At 44.0% G+C, this 26041-nt stretch overlaps 2 protein-coding genes across 5 annotated transcripts in view; one reads left to right on the forward strand and one right to left on the reverse strand.

Moving 5' to 3' along the window:
- The first annotated feature begins 636 nt into the window (after positions 1 to 636).
- On the forward strand, positions 637 to 3850 carry LOC149984543 (uncharacterized). The gene has a single exon (XM_090229274.1). It carries the CDS (start codon positions 1017 to 1019, stop codon positions 1317 to 1319), a length of 303 nt encoding a protein of 100 aa, XP_090085400.1. The 5' UTR covers positions 637 to 1016; the 3' UTR covers positions 1320 to 3850.
- Positions 3570 to 26041, reverse strand: part of LOC110517416 (protein eva-1 homolog B) — a 28440-nt gene continuing 5968 nt past the window's right edge. The window contains exons 1-4 of one of the 4 annotated variants that reach the window (XM_021595493.3): positions 19846 to 20481; positions 8137 to 8306; positions 5586 to 5685; positions 3570 to 5372 (exon numbers count right to left, since the gene is read on the reverse strand). In XM_021595493.3, coding sequence (XP_021451168.1) covers positions 4942 to 5372; positions 5586 to 5652 — 498 coding nt within the window. In that variant the 5' untranslated portion in view covers positions 5653 to 5685; positions 8137 to 8306; positions 19846 to 20481 and the 3' untranslated portion in view covers positions 3570 to 4941. Of the gene's footprint in view, positions 5373 to 5585; positions 5686 to 8136; positions 8307 to 19845; positions 20482 to 26041 lie in introns of those variants that run through there. The other 3 variants (XM_021595500.3, XM_021595506.3, XM_036973790.2) reach the window with 3 other exon arrangements.

The following is a 26041-nucleotide window of genomic DNA, read 5'->3' on the forward strand; positions in this document are numbered from 1 at the left end:
AGTACCCAGTGGATAATGGTTAAGATGGGCGACACCTGGAGGGGGGTGGAGACAAGCACAAGGACAGGAGAAACAGATCAGGGCCTGACAAACACGATAAATTCATTTGAGTTGGTAAAAAATACATTTATGGGACCTAACTTGCTTACCACTTTTTCCATGTGGTTTCTTCCTTCACAGATTCCATGAAATTATGACCTGTTCCTAAATGTTTGGTTAAATTATACATTTTGTGTATGGTTTCCCAGAAACAAAGGTGGCTCATCTTACCCCTTTGGCTCATCTTACCCCTTTGGCTCAACTTACCCCTTTGGCTCAACTTACCCCACTCTCCCTTAGCGTTCTTAGGTCCGGCCTGAAAAGTAGAAAAGGCGTTGTTAATCGTGTTACTATCAGTCTTTTTCTAAGAAATTAGTGTTCAATGGCTGTGTAATAAAGACTAGGGGCTCTATTCAGTCCGCATCGCGGAGGTTCAGCTTTACAGCGTAATTGAAATTTAAAGGCAACGTTCCCGCTTTACCAGAGACTACATTCATGATACACGCTGCATGTTTCGGCTAAATCGAAAATGACCTTTACCTTTCTATTGCGGACTCATAGAGCCCTAGCTCTTTAGAAGAGGGTTTATACCAGGGTTGGGGTCAATTCAAATTAAACTCAACAAATTCAAGAAGTGATTAGAATTTAATATCCCAAAATGCCAAAAAACATTTGACATAAATAGCATATCCTTTTCAGTTTGTCAACTCATTGACAATAGATTCCCTTTTTCAATTATTGAATTGGAATTTCAGTTTACTGGTATCAGCCACACTAAGATGTCAAGTCATTCTAAATAGATTACACATTCAAATTATATTGCTATTCATTTTATGTATTGATAGCATTGTACTCGTCAGGGGTATTACGTTTTCATCAACATGTCAGTTTTCACATCAGTAACATAGAGTCCGCTATAAAGCTAGCTTGCTCCATGGGCCTACAGTGTTTGGAAAACGGCTCACTAAGTGTGTCACATGGAGGAGGGTAAGGCTCAGGTCAAGCCTCTGACCGACAAGATCCAGGAGCATGCTGAGAAGATCCATGAGCAGAAAAAGCCCTTCGTCAGTGAAATCGAGAAGCAGGTCCACTTCCACCCCATGACTGACAACATCCAGACCCAGTTCAGTCCTCTGGCTGACAACCTGCAGGCCCAGTTAATGGCCCTGGTCAACAAGATGCAGGCCCAGTTCAAGCCTCTGGCCGATTACTTCCAGGACCAGATGGAGCAGCTCTTCCAAGGCCAAGGCTCTCACCCCCCCCCCCCCCCCCCCCAGTAAAGCTAACATAACATCCTCCTAGCTTGGATTCAGACCATAGAAGGGGGGGAGGTTGATTCCCCTCTGTCTGTTTCACCTGTGTCATGTCCATCTAACTCCTTCTCTTGACATTATGCAGACATTTCACCAATAAAGTGGTTGTGGATTTGTCTGTGATTGTTTCTCTATATAAACTCAGCAAAAAAAGAAACATCCCTATTCAGGACACTGTCTTTCAAAGATAATTAATAAAAATCCAAATAACTTCACAGGTCTTCATTGTAAAGGGTTTAAACTGTTTCCCATGCTTGTTCAATGAACCATAAACTATTAATGAACATGCACCTGTGGAACGGTCGTTAAGTCACTAACAGCTTACAGACGGTATGCAATTAAGGTCACATTTATGAAAACTTAGGACACTAAAGAGGCCTTTCTATTGACTCTGAAAAACACCAAAAGAAAGATGCCCATGGTCCCTGCTCATCTGCATGAACGTGACTTAGGCATGCTGCAAGGAGGCATGAGGACAGCAGATGTGGCCAGGGCAATAAATTGCAATGTCCGTACTGTGAGACGCCTAAGACAGCGCTACAGGGAGACAGGACGGACAGCTGATTGTCATTGCAGTGGCAGATCACGTGTAACAACACCTGCACAGGATCGGTACATCCGAACATCACACCTGCGGGACAGGTACAGGATGGCAACAACAACTGCCCGAGTTACACCAGGATTGCACAATCCCTCCATCAGTGCTCAGACTGTCCGCAATAGGCTGAGAGAGGCTGGACAGGGCTTGTAGGCCTGTTGTAAGGCAGGTTCTTTCCAGAAATCACCGGCAACAAAGTCGCCTATGGGTACAAACCCACCGTCGCTGGACCAGACAGGACTGGCAAAAAGTGCTCTACACTGATGAGTTGTGGTTTTGTCTCACAAGGGGTGATGATTGGATTTGCGTATATCGTCGAAGAAATTAGCATTACACTGAGGCCTGTACTCTGGAGAGGGATCGATTTGGAGGTGGAGGGTTCGTCATGGTCTGGGGCGGTGTGTCACAGCATCATCGGACTGAGCTTGTTGTCATTGCAGGCAATCTCAACGCTGTGCGTTACAGGGAATACATCCTTTCCCCTCATGTGGTACCCTTCCTGCAGGCTCATCCTGACACGACACTCCAGCATGACAATGCCACCAGCCATACTGCTCGTTCTGTGCATGATTTCCTGCAAGACAGGAATGTCGGTGTTCTGCCATGGCCAGCGAAGAGCCCTGATCTCAATCCCATTGAGCACATCTGGGACCTGTTGAATCAGAGGGTGAGGGCTAGGGCCATTCCCCCCAGAAATGTCTGGAAACTTGCAGGTGCCTTGTTGGAACAGTGGGGTAACATCTCCCAGCAAGAACTGGCAAATAATTTTGCACGCCCAATTTTTCAGTTTTTGATTTGTTAAAAAAGTTTGAAATATCCAATAAATGTCGTTCCACTTCATGATTGTGTCCCACTTGTTGTTGATTCTTCACAGAAAAATACAGTTTTATATCTTTATGTTTGAAGCCTGAAATGTGGCAAAAGGTCACAAAGTTCAAGGGGGCCGAATACTTTCGCAAGGCACTGTATGTAGCTAGGACCTTGGCCACATAAGGGTTTAGCCCTGACCTCAACAGAGAAAACCTTGCCAAGGCAAACCTGCTACCCTGTCTGCTTTTCCAGCACATTGTGTACTTCGAGGAGGTTTAAGACATGTTGCAGAAGTTCTTGGCTGGTTTCCTTTACAAGCAATGCCTTCCTCCTCGCAACGTTGGCCTGGCCTCTCAATACATTGGTGTCCAGCACAGTCAGACTCTAGCTCTAAGGCTTCTGGCTGCTAGGTTGGCCAAAAAGTCAAATGGATATAAAGCATACCTACTGATCACACACTGGTTGAATCTATGTTGTGTCGAGATTCAAGTTTTAATGTCACGTGCACGAGTACAGTGAACTGTCTTCCTTGCGGGCTGTAAACCCAACAATGCCGTGATCAATATAAATGACTGCATTGGTTCAACGTAATTTCAATTGAATTACGTTGAACCAACGTAGAATAGATTTTGAATTGATGTCTGTGCCCAGTTGGAGGGCCAGGTCTTTATTTGGTTAGTAACCTGTACAGCTAAAGCCCAAGAGAACCAAAATGGATAATGATCATACCAAAGAAACATACGCAGATTGTGTCACTTATCATTGTTCAACATGACTCTGTTGGCAATCAAATATCCTTTTGTCCTGTGTTTTATTTCAGACAATAAAATAAGACTTTATTTAGTTTAGATAGAACACTGGGTTTTGCCAAAACATTTAGCAAACAAGTTTTCAAGATATTGTATTATAAAAATCACATCTATTTAACATTTCAAGGCACACATGGTAGCAATTGGTTAAGATTAAAAATAAACAATGAGTGACCTTACAATCCATTGTAATTAAATGGCTCAACTGAGGTCTTTCAGTTGTTAAATTTCACCCCTAGACAATCTTTATATTGTACAGTATATTCAAAATACATAGCCCAGGGACATTTTAATAAGGAAGAGTATTGTTTGTCTAAAAGACATTATGTGTAACAGAAACAACCACAAGGCCTTTTGAGTTTAACACTTTAATTATTTAATTTCCCCAAGTGTAATTGGTTCTGAAAACAGCCTAAAACTGTGTCCATAAACTGAGCAAACTGAGCAGTCCAATTCCAAAATGACTTGACATCAGGTGAAAAAGGGTCCCACTGAATCTATTTCTATTTTCTTACTTAGGCGAAGCAATTTCCTCACAGAAGGTTCCAAGACCACTTGAGGATAATTTCCTAATATAATGACAAACAGTTCACGGAGCTGTCCCGCTGTAAACTCACCAATATGTTGAGGGAAACATGGCTCCATAGCAAACAAAAGGAAGTGACCTCTCATTGCAAAATACTTGGTCCTGACTCCCTACTCCCTACAGTATCTCTGGCTATTTGTCAATAGCTGTATTAGTCCTCCCTTACTCCCTTTGTGCTTTTCTAAGGGCAATACTTTATTCAGGCATCTCTCTACACTGTAGACTCCAATTATGATAAATGTTCCCATTCACATGCCTAGATCACAAAGCAGCAGAACTGGTCTCAAAGGTGCCTTGTGGTGTAACTCCATTATGGCAGTGATAGTAGGTGACAAATGTTGATGGGGGAAATACATTCACACAGCACACCACTATCACATAGTGTTAGAGTCAAGACTTACACTTCAGGGGCCTGTTCAGAGGGATGTCACGTTACAGAGAGTTCAGATAGAAACATATCATGTAGAACATATATGATTGTCTTTCAGGTAGAATAGGGAATTGTGTACGCTCTAATCATTCTATTTCTATCTGCAACATTCAGAACATTTCACATCACTGAATACACACCAGATCGAAGTAGCACGCCATTTGTGACCTGCCTGTATGCACAGCATGAGTAACACCCCTCATGGGAATCGTAAAGTCTCCCTCAGGGAACTGACACACCCAGAGGTCTGATTCTAAGTCTGTCTTTGGCGGGTGTGGACCACAGTGTACCCCCTGATTCCATAGCACCATAGTTCTGTATAGTATGTCCATTCAGTGGTCCCGTAGTACTGGGCGTTAGTAGTAGTGCACCCGACCTATAGTGCCTGTTCCTGAACCCAGGATATCAGGCTGCCCATTCCTCCAGATCTCCCGTATGATTCGCTCCCTCTCCTCCAATCGCTGCGCCCGCTCCAGCTCCTCGGCCGACGTGAACACGTTAACGCTCAGTGTCCCGTCCGATTGGCTGTGGTTGTGGTGGTTGCCAATGGGAATCTCTGTGGTGGGCAGGGGGGTGGGTGCTTCGACGTCACCCTCCTCTTCCTCATCCTCGCTATCTTCATCACATTCGTCCTCACTGAAATCCTTTAAGTGTTTCTTCTCGGGCGTGGAGGCCGGTATGTTGGTGCGGGGCTTGCAGGAGATCCGGATGACCAGGAGGCAGAGGGTGAGGACCAGGCCGAAACAAACCCCGATTACAAAGTACAGCCCAAAGCTCTCCGGGTTCTCTACAGGACAGAAAAAGATCATTGGTAAATTCACCTGGGATTAAAAAAAAACACCACAATATGTCAAAAAGTAATTGTGCTAGTAGCCTAAATCAATATTGTTATGTATGACTGGCACATTGGCGATTTTGTTTCATTGATTCATGTTGTGGTACTTTAAAAGCAATGTGGCAACTACTGTTGTTAAAGTGATTGATTGATTGATTGACTGACCTTTGATGTGTGCGTAGGCAGCTATGCTGTTGCTGAGGAGGTCCATCTCTTTCCTCTTTGCATCCATGCTGACGATATGTCCAGTAGCCCTTTCTTACACCTAATACAAATAAACACAGCACACTGCATCAGAATTCCTTGCGATCTCAACTACTATGCCATGCATGCAATGCCAAGTACTGTCTGCATTAATGTATGCATGAATTCAATTATTCCCACCATGTATCACAGAAACTTCCACACACCCTCAAACAAACTGACACAATGAGGTTTGGCCAAAAGACACATGCTACCCTCATGTACCCCACAGCTACCCTCATGCTACCCTCATGCACCCCACAGCTACCCTCATGCTACCCTCATGCACCCCAAAGCTACCCTCGTGCTACCCTCATGCAGCCCACACCTACCCTCATGCTACCCTCATGTTCCCCACAGCTACCCTCATGCACCCCAAAGCTACCCTCGTGCTACCCTCATGCAGCCCACACCTACCCTCATGCTACCCTCATGTTCCCCACAGCTACCCTCATGCACCCCACAGCTACCCTCATGTTACCCTCATGCGCCCCACCGAAACACTTCTGCTACCCACAAACCCCCATAATTACCCTCCCCTTTACAATGTATTTATAGTGTTTTACGAATGCCTCTAGTGCCACAATAGATGTTTTCTCATTTGCTATCGCGCCAAACACACTGACCACAGCATTTCTCCATAGTAACATTCAAGTGACATTTTCTCAAAATTGGGGTTACAAGTTGATCAACTTTCAAAGCAGAATTACTTTCACATTGTTCCTCAACTGTAGTGTTTGATATACCATTTTCTAGCTCTGAGTCTACTTTTATCCAACGTAAAAAAAACACAATTTCAAATTTTGCTACACTGGACCGAATTGAGCCGGTCGGTCACACATGTCTTTGGGTGGGTGAGGACAAGGCCTACTGGTCCAGCTGTGGCAAACAAAAGCTCCACTGTTTCATCCTCAAATACCAACAGCGCAAACTGGGATCATGACGCATTTGGCACATGGTTCTGCCTATGAGCTGGGACAGGCCTCTACAGTGAGGGGCCAGGGGTCAACTCTCTCCTCAGAAGCCAATGAACAGCACTTCCTCCAACGAGCCTCCCGGATCAATAGGAGCACGGCCCAAGGACCTCTGTGTTGTTTTTACAGTACCTGGGTTGTTCACCCTTTTAATTTCCCCGACTGACACAAATGGGTGAAGACCTGGAGGACCTGTGTTGCTGTTGTTTAAATATCTATTTTAGTCACACTTTGACTGTCCCTGACTGAAACAGAGTCACTGGGGTTTCCTTTCTTGATCTTGTTCTGAAGGCAGCTCTGCATGGAGAGCAGAACCAAATGTGAATGAGTCATTTGATTGGTTTAAGTTTTGGCCACTGGGCTTATCCCTGGTGACGCTTTCTGGTCGTCTGAGTCTTTTCCTCAGCGTTTCCTGTCGCTCTGTTTGGCTCCATTGTGTTCCTGCAGGCCCTCGCTGGCCCGGTCATTACTCCCTCGCCTCAGGCTCCCCAGGAAGTCTCAGATTTCCCTCACAGAGAACCTTGCGGCGCCACGCCTCACCACGCAACAACAGTACAATGCCTGGTCCTGCTTCTTTTCCTATGTGGTCAATTACATAGGCTAGGCTATTACAGCGAGCCCCTATGCTACCCCTGCGCTTTTGAGAGAGCAAGCGAGAGAGAGAGAGAGAGAGAGAGAGAGAGAGAGAGAGAGAGAGAGAGAGAGAGAGAGAGAACTTGTTTCCAATCGAAGTGAGAGGCTGTGTAGATTCTCACATATGGAACACTCTATCCAAAGGGTCATGTGGCTCCTGCTGGGTCTCTCCCGCATTTCCTGTGCAACCCCCTCTCTTCACCCTCAACCCTTGTCATAGCCCTTTCCTGCTGACTCTGCCCTTTTCTCGTCCGCTCCACTATGACATCATCACATGGTACATGCAAGGCACATGGCACAGGAAAACCAAGACGTGATAGATAGCGACACAGGGGCCCAGCCAATACGAGTATCCCTGAACCTTTTGATGTGTTAGCATGTTAGCATTAGCCTCCGATCCCTTTCATTCTACACGTGTTCTGTGTTATGGCTCCCAGGGGAACAAACATGTTGTTCAAGTATGAAAAGATGGCTGACTCTAGCACAGTCACATACAGTACTAACCCGTGGAATTGCTCACAACATGCTGTCATAGCACATGGCCTACAGATCATTGACATCAAAAATGGCACAGTCCACCTGTTTTTGTTTTATGTCACCTACATTTTTTGGGGGTGATCTCTTCAGTCTATGGATTCTACGCTAATGTGAATCTCGAGGATATTATGCTGTTGTTATCACCCCCATTTGTTGATACAAAAATGCAACAAAAACATGGGTCAACCATATGTATTGCAGCTGTTCATAGCACATGCCTGACTCTTTATAAAAAAAGCACAATACTCTTTCTGTTGCTCTAAGATATAAAGATAGGCAACAAGAAGTACAGACAGATGTACACTTTTGTATTGTATCATTAACCTTACCATAAAATGAAGCTGTAGAGGTAACTCTTTAGTCCCAGCTCATGGTGGAAGTGGAGAGGTTTGCTGAATGATTGAGCCTCTCTCTCTCTCTCTCTCTCTCTCTCTCTCTCTCTCTCTGGATCTATGCCCGTGCCCTTCGCTCCTCAGGCCGAACAGTTCATTTGGCCGCCCTGAGACAAGAGCAAACACACAGACACTCACACAGCCGTCAGCCTACATCAGATCCAAACTCACTGAGGCGTTTGCAATGCAAACAATGACTGGCCTTTTGCTGTTGCCGAGGGATACACAGTCCGGCAGCAGACAAAATGCAGGCTTAGCTTTCAGTAGTACAACCGTTCATATTTGGATACGCAAACGCATATATATTAGAAATATTAAACCCCGAAACACTGCACATGTACGGAGACTACACAACAATAAATTATGTGCAGGGAGACAGAGACATTTTGGGGGGAGGGGGGTTGTCCGTGGTGTTTGTCATCAAACATGACTAAGAGTGAATTCTCTCTAGGTTTTTGTCTGTACTCCTAAGCACTGATATGTTTTGAAGTCAAAGCTGCTTACAAGTGATAAATGAAAGTACATAAAATATCTCTGATACAGTCACAGGCTGATGTTTTCCCGGAACAGTTTAACATAGAAACTTAAGTCTCTGATGCATCAAACCACTTTAAGATCCTCAGAGCACTTTGTCTCCAAGAAGTACAACTCCTCGTCTGTACACCCGACAGCCACAGTATATCTCACGGAAAATGAGCAGCTCTATACATTTCAGGTGGGGAAAGAGGACCATGAAAAACGCTGCGCTGTGAATTTTTCGCAAACCCTTTTTTTTGTGTTGAGAGGGAAAAGCCCAGTGCCAGCTTAAGTTGGTTTAGTAGGGCCTCTTTGCTTTCCAGTGCAGATTTTGATCTTGCTGACTCTTGCCATGTACACTAATGCTGGGCCCGAGAGAGTGTTCGCAGCTAGCAAGGACACAGGGAGCAGTCGCCATGGCAGCATCTCCACCGAGTCATATGGTCAGCCTTTTGTTTTGGACCACAGAAGCGGGATCCATCCTGTATGTGCTGTATGTATAGCCAACTACAGTCATCGTAATTGCCAAACACAAAACAGATCTCGGACCAGGTCACCTAGGCCTAATCCTTGCTTAGCTATTTGAAACGATTCTTCATCTAGGCAAAGCAGCCAGTATCCACATAGGATACTGTCTAAAGAGCTTTCCAATGCAATATTATGCTTTGGTCTCAAGGGCAATAAAGTGTAAGGCCTGAGTGACTTCACCAGTTCGCCAAGGTCATGGCTAATGATTTGACTGCTAACTGCTCTTTTCTCAGAGTGGAATGCACCAGAACGAAATTCATCAGAACTCAGGCATCTGAGAACGGTGGTTAAAGACAACCGGAGACTCATTTGAAGCCAATCTAAACAATAATTAACCTGAGCCTGTTGTTTTGTTGTTTTGTTGTGTTTTTGTTTTACCGGGAGGAAGAAATGATGAACAGATGTGCTCTCGACCTCCCTCAACGCACTATCCCATGACTCAACTTTCAGTCATGTTCCTCAAGTGAATTAATTTTCTATTCATTAGCAGATGTTGCCATGTCCCTTGAATGCTGGAGAGAAAAACACTGTTTACATATGTTTCAGTATTTCTGCAGTTTTTGGGACCTTGAATGTGTGCTGAAAATGTTCTGGCATATTACTCCCTTCAAGAGCCTCTAAAGAAGTTAAAATGCTGACTGGATCATTTTGCCACTATAAAACAAAGTTGTCACAAACAGGTTCTCAAAGGGTTCTTAGTGGTTGTAGAATTCTATATGAAACCAAACTGGGTTCTCCTACACCGACATGCCAAATACTACTTCCGGCACCGACAGATGGCCGCCTCGCTTCGCGTTCCTAGGAAACTATGCAGTTTTTTGTTTTTTTACGTGTTATTTCTTACATTAGTACCCCAGGTCATCTTAGGTTTCATTACATACAGTCGAGAAGAACTACTGAATATAAGATCAGCGTCAACTCACCATCAGTACGACCAAGAATATGTTTTTCGCGACGCGGATCCGGTGTTCTGCCTTACAAACAGGACAACGGAGTGGATCCCATGCAGCGACCCAAAAAAACGACTCAGAAAAAGAGGGAAACGAGGCGGTCTTCTGGTCAGACTCCGGAGACGGGCACACCGTGCACCATTCCCTAGCATTCTTCTTGCCAATGTCCAGTCTCTTGACAACAAGGTTGATGAAATCCGAGCAAGGGTAGCATTCCAGAGGGACATCAGAGACTGTAACGTTCTTTGCTTCACGGAAACGTGGCTTACTGGAGAGACGCTATCCGAGGCGGTGCAGCCAACAGGTTTCTCCACGCATCGCGCAGACAGAAACAAACATATTTCTAGTAAGAAGAGGGGCGGGGCATATGCCTTATGACTAACGTGACATGGTGTGATGAAAGAAACATACAGGAACTCAAATCCTTCTGTTCACCTGATTTAGAATTCCTCACAATCAAATGTAGACCGCATTATCTACCAAGAGAATTCTCTTCGATTATAATCACAGCCGTATATATCCCCCCCCCAAGCAGACACATCGTTGGCTCTGAATGAACTTTATTTGACTCTTTGCAAACTGGAAACCATTTATCCGGAGGCTGCATTCATTGTAGCTGGGGATTTTAACAAGGCTAATCTGAAAACAAGACTCCCTAAATTTTATCAGCATATCGATTGCGCAACCAGGGGTATGACAAGTGACACCCTACACCCACTCCAATTTGCTTACCGCCCAAATAGGTCCACAGACGATGCAATCTCAACCACACTGCACACTGCCCTAACCCATCTGGACAAGAGGAATACCTATGTGAGAATGCTGTTCATTGACTACAGCTCGGCATTCAACACCATAGTACCCTCCAAGCTCGTCATCAAGCTCGAGACCCTGGGTCTCGACCCCGCCCTGTGCAACTGGGTACTGGACTTCCTGACGGGCCGCCCCCAGGTGGTGAGGGTAGGCAACAACATCTCCTCCCCGCTGATCCTCAACACTGGGGCCCCACAAGGGTGCGTTCTGAGCCCTCTCCTGTACTCCCTGTTCACCCACGACTGCGTGGCCACGCACGCCTCCAACTCAATCATCAAGTTTGCAGACGACACAACAGTGGTAGGCTTGATTACCAACAACGACGAGACGGCCTACAGGGAGGAGGTGAGGGCCCTCGGAGTGTGGTGTCAGGAAAATAACCTCACACTCAACGTCAACAAAACTAAGGAGATGATTGTGGACTTCAGGAAACATCAGAGGGAACACCCTCCTAGCCACATCGATGGAACAGTAGTGGAGAGGGTAGCAAGTTTTAAGTTCCTCGGCATACACATCACAGACAAACTGAATTGGTCCACTCACACAGACAGCATTGTGAAGAAGGCGCAGCAGCGCCTCTTCAACCTCAGGAGGCTGAAGAAATTTGGCTTGTCACCAAAAGCACTCACAAACTTCTACAGATGCACAATCGAGAGCATCCTGGCGGGCTGTATCACCGCCTGGTACGGCAACTGCTCCGCCCTCAACCGTAAGGCTCTCCAGAGGGTAGTGAGGTCTGCACAACGCATCACCGGGGGCAAACTACCTGCCCTCCAGGACACCTACACCACCCGATGTCACAGGAAGGCCATAAAGATCATCAAGGACATCAACCACCCGAGCCACTGCCTGTTCACCCCGCTATCATCCAGAAGGCGAGGTCAGTACAGGTGCATCAAAGCTGGGACCGAGAGACTGAAAAACAGCTTCTATCTCAAGGCAATCAGACTGTTAAACAGCCACCACTAACATTGAGTGGCTGCTGCCAACACACTGACACTGACTCAACTCCAGCCACTTTAATAATGGGAATTGATGGGAAATGATGCAAATATATCACTAGCCACTTTAAACAATGCTACCTTATATAATGTTACTTACCCTACATTATTCATCTCATGTCATCTCATCTCATCTCTACGTATATACTGTACTCTATATCATCGACTGTATCCTTATGTAATACATGTATCACTAGCCACTTTAACTATGCCACTTTGTTTACATACTCATCTGACATGTATATACTGTACTCGATACCATCTACTGTATCTTGCCTATGCTGCTCTGTACCATCACTCATTCATATATCCCTATGTACATATTCTTTATCCCCTCACACTGTGTACAAGACAGTAGTTTTGGAATTGTTAGTTAGATTACTTGTTGGTTATTACTGCATTGTCGGAACTAGAAGCACAAGCATTTCGCTACACTCGCATTAACATCTGCTAACCATGTGTATGTGACAAATACAATTTTATTTGATTTGATTTGAAATACCCTTTATGGTACTAGAACCTTTTTTTGGAAATAAATGAAGGTACACTCCAAGCTAATGTTGCGTGAGAAGGCTTCCACTTTCATGGTTTCACTCATAGATTACATCACCTCGCATGTGACCAGATAATGCCTGTCATTCATTCCTAACTGACCTCATAACCTCAGGTCAAACAATTTGAACACACAATCCACTTCCTGTGTCCTTAGTCACTTGGTGGGCATCATCAGTCAATCAATGAGTTCACATTGAAGCCAATCAGTTTTTACTTAAGAGTGTAAGAAAATTGTATCTTGACACCACGTCAAGATACAAAAACAATGAAAAGTTCATCCAAGTCTCAAATAACTGTAAGGCCTAAGCACAAATTGTGCTGAGACTGACGCCAATGTAAACAACATGTGGTGTTGTGAGGCCTGGGAAGAGTTCATTCTCTATTTCTGACTAACAGATGTTTACTTTGGTTGGGAGGAAAGAGGAACCAAATTAAGGAAAACCCTGTCCGTTACGTTGTGTGATATTTTTGTTCTTATCAACTTGGAGAAGAGCACAATAGCTTTTCCTTTCCTACCGAGTTTCCTCCCATACGTCTGGTTGTACTGTCAGTCCGGAACCCAGTCCAGACAAACACCCTCATCTCCCACTCCTTAAATTTGACAAACAACAAAACGGCAGCCCCGCCACTTGGTTTGTTATAAACCTGGGTCAAAGAAATGTAAACAATTCTAATTCATAGATGGAGATATGGATACAATGTCTGACTGTCCATGAAGTCAACATAAAAGTTAAAGTGGGCCTTTAAAGTGAAGGATAACATTGTCTGATTGTCTGAGCTTTGTCTGATTGTCTGAGCTAATCACACTGTTATTGTCTTGTGGGGAGAAGCTGATTATGCCATCTCACTAGATAAAGGTACTTCCTAAATTATTGACTAGCCACATAGTGACAGGGACCAACCTCAGAAGCAAGAGTTTTAGCTCCTATTACCAAACAGAAGCCCTTTTGTACACTATAAATCATTCATAAAGTATCTAACCATAGTACTCCTCTGTCACGTCTGAGAAATCACATTAACAGCCCCTGAGTAGGAATTTATCCAGGGAGTGTAGCCATAATTGAATTACAATGAGAAAATACATTACAAAAAAACAAATCCCACTAGGGAACGAGTACGCCTGTTTCCTCACCATAATGACACACTTTGAACCACAGAGCGAAAGGGATATTTTCGATTCCTAGAATGTACGTGCGGCCACAATAGTTCCCTGGCACAGTGGATGATCTTTCTGTGGTTTGCCTGGCATAGGTCTTCAGTGAGTTGAAAAAAAACAGATTTGAATTTAATCCCATTGTTGTTGTTTTTATGCACATATATAGCCTAGTCCAACAGCTCTGGCATGGGAGATCAGAGACACACTGTAACTAGTGTCACTTTGAGTTTGAGTGTAAAATGAGGACAATTTTATAGCATTCATCATCTTTGCCCCTGACAAAGTTCATTAAAAAGTTCCTTGTTTCTTAGATTTTTGTTTCAGCTACTGAGAGAGAAAATATGTCTGGGATTAATGATCCATGGGATCAAATGGACCACTGAGGAGTAATTTATTCATTGTTTTGAGCACATGGAGGCAGTTCTAAGCTCAATATAGTCCACTTGACTTTTGCAACTTGAATAAATACTGTATGCTGCAATTGAACAGCCTGTAGAGCTAGTGCTAGTGCTTTGATTTACTTAGTTTCCATTTTTCTCACAAAGCCATGATGTGAGATTCTGTAATTAGCAGAAAAGCAGGTTAATGGCTGTTCCCTAGAATGCTCATAAACTGTTGTATCACAAAAGTATCTACTGGAAGTTTTTTTCCATACTGTTCCTATTTGAACAGCTTTCAGTAAAATAGTTTACCATGTGGCCTCAATCACGCCAGTGTATGGTCTCCCAGGCATTCTCTATACCTAAACCCAGCCAACCAAGATCACCTGACCAAGGCAGGACAGCATCCAAGTCCAGAAAAGCCTGATGTAACTTTTCACTAGATGGGATGCAGCTTTTGTCAAATTGTATTCTTCGTGAGAGGTTAGGAGAACTTACGCAGAAGGTTAGGAGAAGAGGTTAGGAAAAGAGTTAGGGTTAGCTAAAAATGCACAACAACAAAAAAAAATGACTTTTGACATTCATTTGACAGAAGCTGTATCCCTTCTATCCCTGACCCTCTCCCTGAGACAGACAGGCAGAGGTGCATGCGGGTAACGTTCCAACCGATAAAAACGGACACTTTTCCTAAGAGCTAGGGCTCTGTTCGTGCCGGTGCCTGCAAAAGCAGTCAGAGGGTAGGCATCTGGGGAAGGCATTTTCTGTCCAGCACGGCTGGTCTTCCTTGACGGCCATGAAGGGTTGTAAGGGCATTTTGGAGAAAAGAGAGTGTCTTCCATTTTTGTTTTCTCTTGACATGGGATCTTGGGGATCAAGCTGTGCTAAGTGTTGGTGCTGTTTTCCATTGCACCGTGCCCTGGCCATGGGCTTGTACTGTGGGGGGGATTATTTCAGTTCGAGCCCAGTCAGACATGTGTTTGCCATCAGGCTCAGTAACACTGAGCACAAGGTAGAGCTGACCCCAAAGATGGCTGCCAGCTGAGAGTATGGGGAGCTTCACAGAGCTGAAACTCAAACTTAGAAAATCAGCTTTATCGTTTTTCCTCTGAACAGCGAGCAGGATTGCCACCCAGTGAAGGTGGTTTCCAAACAGTAGCCTTGGATTAACTTTAAACTGCCCGCTTCGCACAAATTGGGAGAATCAACCTTTTTTTTTTTTGCATAAAACTTTTAACCAAAATGCACTTACATGGCTCAAAGCTTGTGTTGATTTCATTTTCAATTCACGCTCATTGACAACGCAATGAAATATAATTCAAAACTAGACGTTGTACCGACATTTGTGCACAGTGGGTGGACATATTTGAGTTACACATCATTCTCCATTACACACTTTTGCCACTTACTGCCTTGCTGACAGCCAGCCAGTTTTGATAAGTTGTTGAACTTGACTTTAGACTCAATTAACAACAGCTTTTTAACACTGTAGCTTTCAAGGACCAGAACTTTCTTCTCAGTCAAGGCATTACTAAACATTCTGATCTAATTCACAGGGCAGGTACTCAATAAGGAGGTTGTTTTGGTTTCTTTATGTCATACTTATCCACGTGAGGCCATGATTCCATTTAAATGGAGAGTGGCAACTTCAACTCCACTCCAACTTGGTTCAGCAGAGAAGCATGTATGCTTTGCAGTACGTATGTCACTGCAACCCCGTGACAAACCGAAGCAGGTATTTTAGTGACATAAGAAATGATCTAGAGAGCAATCTCTTTACCCCGTGAGGATTGGGCTGGTGGGGGTATGGGGGGGTAATAGAGATACGGGCCCATGGGGGTGGGGGTTAATAGTGGCCAGATGTGGGGTCTTAGGGGTTTGATGGTAGACAGAGACAAAGTGCTGCTCTCATATGGAAATCCAGAAGAGGAAACACATGCTCTATCTTCATTTTGACTTATGTGTTCCATCTCTATCCAGTGCTGTGCATACGGAGCCCAGGACATTGATGCTCAGAATTGGAACTTAATGAGTTTGTGTGTGTGTGTGTGTGTGTGTGTGTGTGTGTGTGTGTGTGTGTGTGTGTGTGTGAGACAGAGCGTGAGAGTGTCTGTCTGTGCATACCACCATATGTGTTTTCATTTTTGCCCCCTCGCATGCACCCCAGGTGATGCCCAGCCTCGAGCTCCAAAAATTGAGTTGTGATCTCTGATCGATCTGGGCCAGCATGCAACAGCCGACCACAACCACACACTGTATTCAGTACACAGGACTTGTGATAACCCTATGACACAAACCGTGTTAACCCTTTCCATGGGTGGCTGGGCAGAGTTAACTCTCCTGTCCACAAACATATAGACATAAATGAAGCCTAGTCTTCTGGGAAAGTGACCCGTGGTGTCATTTTTAGTCTGTATGGTATGAATTCTTTAGTTCGTCAGAGTACAATTTTGTCGGAGCTGGACAGACCAGCTGGTGTAGACTGTGAATATTTGATAACCGACCTTAAACTATGATTCAATTATAAGATTAAGCTTCTGAGTCCAGTGTCTCTTATTTAATGTGTAATCAACACGAGACGCTTTACAAACGTCACTGTACCCGTTTCTGTGTGCTTAACCCTGTCATCTTCTTTTTTTTTTATTCCTTCTTCACCATATGGTTTCTCTCTTCCCCCAGATTCCCATGTAAAGTTTAAACAAATTCAACCTTAAATCCAGGGTTTATTTATGTTCTTGGATATTCACGTGTGTGTACAGAGCGAGAGAGAGAGAGAGAGAGAGAGAGAGGCTTAGGCAAACCCTAGTGGATTTAGCACGTCAAACATCCCCCTAAGTCTAAGGAGACCAGGGAGAAGCCGCCACCAGAAAGAATGGAGCCTTTATGAGACAGCAGTGGTTTTAGTAGGAGTCTTGCTAAACACAGCTTCAGAGATAAATCCCTCATCAGCCTATTATTTGTCAATGGTGAATGCGAATTCGAATACAGTCTTGTTGGCTTTACATCTGATTAGACGAGGCAGTTCATAGCTTCTGCGTCTCCTTCAAAACCGGTTTACAACATCTAATGGCTAGTGGTCTACAAAATATAATATACTGTCCGCCCCACTTCGTTTAGATGGCATGTCTCAAACTCGCTATCATGTTACACAACAAACCAATCGTTATACCAACACAAATGGGAGAGTAATGTTTCACTCACCCTAAGAAACTGTCAGATGTGAGTCACTCTATCAGTGTCTGCTAGGAGAGAATAGCAAGACCAAGGCAACTGCTTACATAGCGATGCCAAGGCATCATTACAGGATGGTAGTGGTAACGAAGCAAATACACCACTCGTAAAATACACCCCTCATCTTGATCCTGGGCCACGTGTGTCCGTGAAAGCACCCCGAAACACTGTTGCCTCCTGTGCAGTAGAGGGCCAGGCAAATGGTTTAGAGTTTAGACAAGCTTTTCAAGTCAAAGATTGACTTGTGACTCCTTAGAGGCCACAGATAAAGCAAAAACCCCAGTGATAAAACATGGGGCAGTGAGATTGAGGAGAACAAGAGGATGGAGGGGAACATAGCTGGGAGAGGTCAGATACAAGTCAACTGTCCCAAAACACGCCTGGAGGTTATAGGCATTCACACTTATCCTCTGTTATCTGTCACTTTATCAGATTGACACAGGGAGGAACAGCAAACAGCCTGCCCACTTAGATGTGCTAATTAGAGGGGACCTCTGAGAATGGCTATCTCCTACTGATAAGAGGACCACGGAACTCCAGTAGAGACGGTGTGTATGTGTGTGAGACAAAACCATTATTCCCCCCCACACACACATACAAATGCACACACACAGGACCCCTATATGTTGACGAAATGGTGGGCTGCACATTAGTGATGCGTGAGGCTCTAACCTCGGCTCCCCCTAATCGTATTACGCTGTTGATGCGGCACTCAGCAAAATACAGGATGTTTTGTATTTATTGTGGTCGAAAGTGCACTCATTTATCACCGCAAGGTTAGCCACTGTGCAGCTGGCTGCATCAGCCCTGCTCTCTGGCACCGATCCATCAGAAACGTGTTGTAACCACACACACTTCATACTGTAGCTCTTATTGAGACGCTCAAAAGGTGAGCATTGCTTCTCTTGAGGACACTCCAACAAGAACAGTATACCCCCTATAAATGAGCTTGAATCACGTAAAGATATGAATATAGCTACTGAAGGAAGGAAACAAGGTACAACACACAGCGCTGGAACCTATAGCTGTGTGTTCTATTGAGTGTACGGACTGAAAGGGAACCTCTAGTCATCATTAGAGTTTTAAAGTGTTTTTAAAGTGTTCGCAAACTCGTGCAACCACAAGAGTACTGCTTTGCAGAGTTCTGAAGGAACGTAAACTGCAAAACATGAAACAGCAGGCACTCATTGAAACTCCACTGTACCTAGACACACCACACGTCGCACCCCCATAAAAAAATCAACCAGTTTAAGATAGAGATATCAGCATCTGCCTGTGTCGCACTTCCACATCTGCAGTGAAAGGTGAAAGAGCTAGAGCTGTGTTTGTCATACCATGAGACATCACGAAAATCTATCTTCCCAAACTATTATGACCCCTGTATGGAAAGATGAGACTTTCACGAACCCGATGGTGTTCTCCTTTTTGCTCTACGACCCCAATAAGCGTCTTGGGACTTGTCTGAAGTCGGTACAGCCGATCTGTAGAGTCCTAACAGTTTGAGCTACACACTAATATGATATCAGTTGAAAAAATGTATGGAAGTATTTATATATATATATATATATATATATATGAAGACTGTTAAGTGCCAAAAATAAGGGTTTAAATACATGTAAAAAAAAAAATACAAATGTTTCTTTATCTTTCTTATATCTCTCTTATGTCTCTCAAGAGTGTCACACCTGCTCTGCTCTTCCTCCCCCTCCCCCAGCCGGCTTGCCCAGCGCCTATGTCTCGGCCGGTTCGCCCAGGTGGGACGTCGGGTGATGCCCTAGAGGGGGAGGGGGGGGGGGGGGATACTGTCACGCCTGCTCCTGCTCTTCCTCCCTCTGGCGCTCGAGGGCGCCAGACTCCCCAACATTACGCACTCAGGTCACCTTTAGTACGCTCACCTACCTTTCCCCGTCACGTTCATCCACGCTCTTTGAACTCACATGGACTCAATTACTTATGTCATTTCCTTCCCTATATATGTATGTTTCCCTGCTTCGGGATTGTTTGTCATGTGTCCTTGTTGTCCCGTGTGCTGAAGCTGTTCCTGTCGTGTTCTATGCCCGTTCCTGAATAAATGTTTGACTCCATTTACCTGCTTCTCCTGTACGGCGTCGATCCTCACAACGGCGTCGATCCTCACAAGGAGAGGCATTTCAGAACAAACTTCCTTTTGATATTTTTGGGGGGCTATCTGTTGTTTCATGTGTTTGTATAGGCTAATAGCAGGACAGCCCAATATAATTTTTCATACCTATTTTTTTTAAACATATTTTGGGGGGATACTTCAAGAGGTCTTAAAATTATAAATGAAATAGTAAAATTATTCTTGTTATGAACTTCTTCAAAAATTCCATATAGCTTAGTAGAACCCCCTCCCCCGGCTCAGGCAGGGCTTAGACTCTTATGGCTTTTAAGGGAAAAGCAAAAAGTTACAGCCTTTACATTGTAAATGCAGTGATATAAATACCTTGTTGAGGTTCATATGTTATTATACACACACAGACTGGGGTTGTCACACTTACCAGGTAAGTAGTGCTGTCAAGGTGTCTTCTTAGGAAAGTTAACTCCTGTCAAGATAAGGTAAGGCTCAATGCTAGCCTCAGTCAAAACAGTACACTTCTCGCCTCCAGGATGGGAAAATCAACACAACAAACAATCCTGACTTTGTCAATCTTGACGATTCCCTGTGTGTGACTACTGCTGTTCTCCAGTCCTGGAACATGTAGAGAAGCCTATAGGGAAGAGGTGGTAACTTCCTCTGAATAACAGACTTTCCCTCTCCCTCACAGTCTCCACTCTCTCTGCCAGCAGCAGGAATAGCTGTCATACAATCCCTCTAGGAGAGAGAGAAAAAAGGAGGAACGAGGAACTGCCAAAAATGAGCAGGGTTTGGGAAAGAGGGAGGTAGGAAGGGAGTATTGGGAGGGGAGTTATTCCCCCTCGTCCCCTCTGTTAAGATGATGAGCAGGAAAAGCACAACCCCTCGACAAATTGATTTTCCACACCGAGTACAGAACGACAGCAAACACAAACAAAAACAAAACACGAGGCATGACAATGAAGGATTGTTGTTTACCTTTGGAGCCATTAAAAATAACTATATCTGAAACAAAATTGTACTGGATTGCAGCTTAAGCCGTTTATATGTAAAGATGAATGGGAAAGTGGAACATTTGGGGGGGTAGGAAGGACATGTAATCTGAATAGTATGACAACCCCCTCACTGAAAGTTAATTGCTAACAGTTGTGAGCCACACTCAGAAACATATGGCTACCAATATGATTTTAAAATCCATTATAGAGAAGACAAGGAAGATTGAAGAGGTTTGACTGCATAATAGGAGATACCTATCTTGTAACTATCCTTGCTGAATAACACAATAACACAAATCCACAAAGCCATGTAAGTATCCATACTCTTTTGAATACTTTAGAAAAAAATAGCCTACTTTTCAGGCTTAGCACTTGGCCCTGACAGCATGACATGGACATAAGTCCTACATTACAGACAGCACACACTGGTCTTGTTTTGTAACCCAGACTTACTAGCAGGGAGGAAACCCCCAACCAACTTAAGAGAGTGAGCAGTAAATACACTGGGCCACCAAGCAAAGCCTTGACCAGATTTAATTAAAGCCAGACAGAGTGGGTGGGCATGGAGATACAGTATTTCCTATCAACATGGACAGGGTCTCCATGGGAATCCAGGGAGGGGAAGACTTCTCTACAAAGTGCTGTGAAATCAATATTGAAAAGCTGCATTAGAAAGTGCTTCATCAAATTTCCTTATTTCTCAATGGGGTCAATGTCGGCGCAAAGCTGTTATTTTGATACACCCTGTTGCTGAGGTGGAAAGAGAAAGAAACAAGGTATTGGGATTACATCCCAGATAGCACCCTATTCCCAATGTTGCGCACTATGGGCCCAGGTCAAAAGTAGTGCACTATAAAGGGATTAGGGTGCCAATTGGAATCTAGTCTTGGTTTCTGTCCACATATTTTACTCATTAACCCACGCTCACTAGAGAGCAGAACTTAATAACCCATGACGGGACACAAGCTCTTTGGATGCTCTGAAGGTGGATTCAGTTCAATTGGACTTCATCATGGAGTGGAGATGGGTAACAACTGCGCATGTGCGCTCTCAGGGGAATCCCTGCCACGTAGAAACTGCACGTTATACCCTTATTCACAGATGCATGTTTTTTTAGGCAGAGAAGTGGAGACAGTGTTACACATTAGTTATACAAAGTAAAACAGCCTACAAATACTGTATGTCTGGTGACAAAATACTAGCTACGGGAGGGGCACTGATGATATTGTTGAATCGTATTTATATGAGCCTGAGTATTCGGATGAAGAATTGAGGGAAATTGAGCTTCAGATGGTCGCTGCCGCTCTAGCCACCAAAGCCGCAGCAGTAGCTTACCCAAAGCCCTAACCCATCCCCAGGATCAACACAGTCTGGTGGTGCAGTTGTGGCAATTGTGCTCCAATGGCACGAATGAAGAATGTTTCCGCTGCAGAGGATTTGCATACGTGTTGACAATTCCTACAGAAATAGAGGAACGTAAGGATGATGAGGAGAGGTAAGGTTGCTTTTGCGACCACAGGGATTTGGCTGCCCACATAAAACTCTGGTGTCCTGGAAACAATTGTCCGTATTCCAAAAATGAATTGGTGACGCAACCCTGTTCCAGCTGGGCAAAACGGACAGTTATTTAATGAATAAGTAGCTAAACTTTACATCATTGAATGATTGCTTATAAATCTCTATGAGCGGGACCATTAGTGGGCTTATGTTTTCACATTGCCCAAAACACAATATAGCCTATGTTTATTTATCACAATGGTTTTAGGATACTCTATTCTGCAATGTAAGGTGACATAATATCTATTGTCTCTCACCCCCTGTCATAAATACATAGGGCATATATGCTAACCTGTAGAGCACCTTTGCATTTTGGCACTGCGCCAGATCCAGTCCATGGAAATAAAGCAGCAATGGTCGTATCTATTAGTATCCTTTGGTTTTCTTTCTCTATCATTTCAGATGACATATCTAAATCATATGCATTGTCGCTGAAGTGCTTACTACGCACAGACAGCGATGCAAGGTTTGGCTGTGGGGGTATTTACATATTGTTTCGGAAAACAGTGAAATTTGGTACCTTCTTCCCTTGATTTCCTGTATAAAGTGCAGCCAGGGACCGAACACTAGCTTGCTCTTGCTGCCATCTCTGTTTCCAATTTGTGTAACTGACTTTACCTGCGATATGCCTAACTCCATCAACTTTTGCACAAGATCCTTCTCCTCTCCCAAAAACTTGAATCAATCAATCAAATGGTGGCTAAGGAAAACTCCCTAGAACGCTTAAAAAAACGATGAATTTGTCCATATCAGAATCATGAATTCACTGGCAATGGATCAGAGAAAGGGCAGCATCCAGCAATGTCACATGTCCTATTTTTTGCTGCTGTTTCAGTACAGCACTACAGGGAGAGAGATGGGGAGAGGGGGAGAGGGCAAACTCCAATGAACTAGTTTCAATGTATGGAATCACTTGTATGGAATCACAGTTTCTGTATTTTGGGTACACTTCTCCTTTAAGGGTTAATAAGGTGCCCAAAGTAAACTGCGTGCCCAAAGTAAATTGCCTGCTACTCAGGCCCAGAAGCTTGGATAGAAAACACTCTAAAGTTTCTAAAACTGTTCAAATAATGTCTGTGAGTAGAACAGAACTTATTTGGCAGGCGAAACCCCGAGGACAAACCATCAAGATTGTTTTCTATTTTTTTTTCTATGGGAAACTAGATTTATGAGGCACCTGGTTGCAGTTCCTATGGCTTCCACTAGATTTCAACAGTCTTTAGAAATTGGTTGATGTTTTTCCTTTGAGAAATTAAAAAGTAGGGTTGTTCAGTCTGAGTGCCAAGCCAAGTGGACTCTTTTGTTTGGTGTGTGTGACCTGGAGCTCGCTCCACTTTGATATTATCCGCTATTGAACATAGTATATTCCATAATTGTATCAATTATTTTAGGATACCTAAAAGTGGATTAGGAAAGTTGTTTGAAATGTTTGGACCAGGTTTACAGGTAACTTATTAGATAATTTGTAGTCATGTTGGGCGAGTTGGAACCGGTGTATTTCTGAATCAAATGCACCAAATAAATGGACATTTTGGGGATATAAAGGACTTTATCGAACAAAATGACCATTTGGGATGTTTCTGGGACATATTGGAGTGCCAACAGAAGAAGATCTTCAAAGGTAAGGCATGAATTATATTGTTATTTCTGACTTTCGTGTCGCACCTGCTTGGTTGAAATATGATTTTCATGTGTTTGTATGATGGGATGCTGTCCTCAGATAATCGCATGGTTTGCTTTTGCCTTAAAGCCTTTTTGAAATCTGTCACGGTGGCTGGATTAACAAGAAGTTAAGTGTTATTTTGTTGTATTGCACTTGTTATTTATGAAATTGTTTGAATAATTTAATTTGAATTTCGCGCTCTGCAATTTCACTGTTGTCGTAACGTTAGCGGAGCGTCTAGCCGTAACAGGTTTAAGGTAAGGGTTAAGGTTTGGGATAGGGTTCGAACAAAAGACTAAAACAAAATGTCCACCACTGGGACCAAACACACAACTTTCTGATGCAGAGTCATGGGATTACATCCATCCACCACCCCTGTCCACAACATCTTAGCAAAATCCAAGCCTACTTGGAGCCGACAGATAGGGCTGCCGTGCGTCTTGCTCTTAGGAATCGTATTAATACATACAGTATTCATATTTTTTGTATGTGTTATTTCTTACATTTTTAGCCGAGACATGTTTTAGTGTTATTACATACAGCAGTGAATAACTTTTGGAAATCATAGCGGCAGTAACTTACCAGCTTTACCAGCATTACCACATAGAATACGACTTTCCTGAATCGGATCCTTTGTTTGTACCCCCTAGGGCAATTGAACTAATTCCAGAGGCTGACCCTAAACACCGCCCAAAGGAGAGTCGGAGGAGAGGTACTCAAAGTGGACATCTAGTCCAACTCAGGAGGTGCACACACCATCCTCAGCTTTCAACTATATAACTCACTAATGTTCAGTCTCTGGATAATAATGTTGATGAGCTCAAGGCGAGGATTTCTTTCCAGAGAGACATCAGGAATTGTAACATACTCTGCTTCACGGAAACATGGCCCTTTCGGGATATACTGTTTGAGTACAGCTAGTTGGTTTCTGAGTTCATCGGGCAGACAGAAATACATTTCTGTCTGGGAAGAAGAAGGGTGGGGGTGCATGTTTCATGATTAACTAATGGGTTGATTATGAGAAAATACAGAACTCAAGTCCTTTTGTTCACTCGACCTAGAACACCTTACAATCAAATGTCACCGTATTACCTCCCAGGAGAATTATCTTCGATTATAATCACAGCCGTGTATATTCCCCCTCAAGCCGATACCATGACGGTTCTCAAAGAACTTCACTGTGTTTACGGACATATTCAATCTCTCCCTATCTCAGTCTGCTGTCCCCACATGCTTTAAGATGTCCAACATTGTTCCTGTACCCAAGAAAGTAAAGGTAACTGAACTAAATGATCGCCTCATAGCACTCACTTCTGTCATCATGAAGTGCTTTAAGAGACTAGTCAAGGATTATATCACCTCTACCTTACCTGAAACCCTAGACCCACTTCAATTTGCTTACCGCCCCAATAGATCAACAGACGATGCAATCGCCATCGCACTGCACACTGCCCTATCCCATCTGGACAAGAGGATTATCTACTGTATGTAAGAATGCTGTTCACTGACTATAGCTCACCATTCAACACCATAGTACACTCCAAGCTCATCATTAAGCTCAAGGACCTGGGTCCTAACCCCGCCCTGTGCAACTGGGTCCTGGACTTTGATGGGCCGCCCCCAGGTGGTGAAGGTAGGAAATAACACCTCCACTTCGCTGATCCTCAACACTAGGGCCCCACAAGGATGCATGCTCAGCCCCCTCCTGTACTCCCTGTTCACTCAAGACTGCATGGCCACGAACACCTCCAAATCAATCATCAAGTTTGCAGACGACACAACAGTAGTAGGCCTGATAACCAACACTGATGAGACATCCTACAGGGAGGAGGTGAGGGCCCTGGGAGTGTGGTGCTAGGAAAATAACCTCTCACCCAACATCAACAAAACAAAGGAGCTGATCGTGGACTTCAGGAAAAAGCAGAGAGAGCACCCCCCTATCCACATCAACGAGTCCGCAGTGGAAAAGGTGGAAAGCTTCAAGTTCCTAGGCGTACACATCACTGACAAACTGAAATGGTCCACCCACACAGACAGTGTGGTGAAGAAGGCGCAACAGTGCCTCTTCAACCTCAAGAGGCTGAAGATTTATTTTACAGATGCACAATTGAGAGCATCCTGTCAGGCTCTATCACCGCCTAGTACAGCAACTGGACACCTAAAGCACTGTCACAGGAAGGCCACAAATAAAATCAAGGACAACAACCACCCAAGCCACTGCCTGTTCACCCCTCCATCATTCAGAAGGCGAGGTCAGTACAACTGCATCAAAGCTGGGACTGAGGGACTGAAAAACAGCTTCTATTTCAAGGCCATCATGCTATTAAATAGCCATCACTAGCACATTCGAGGCTGCTGCCCTATATAGACTTAAAATCACTGGCCACTTTAGTAATGGAACACCA

Source organism: Oncorhynchus mykiss, chromosome 3 (assembly GCF_057628025.1).
Source record: "Oncorhynchus mykiss isolate SJ-2025 chromosome 3, ASM5762802v1, whole genome shotgun sequence".
In the NCBI taxonomy this organism is placed as follows: domain Eukaryota; kingdom Metazoa; phylum Chordata; class Actinopteri; order Salmoniformes; family Salmonidae; genus Oncorhynchus; species Oncorhynchus mykiss.

What these genes read in the sequence shown, in the direction of transcription:
- LOC149984543 (XM_090229274.1), top strand. Translation starts at nt 1,017, where the DNA reads ATGGAGGAGGGTAAGGCTCAGGTCAAGCCTCTGACCGACAAGATCCAG.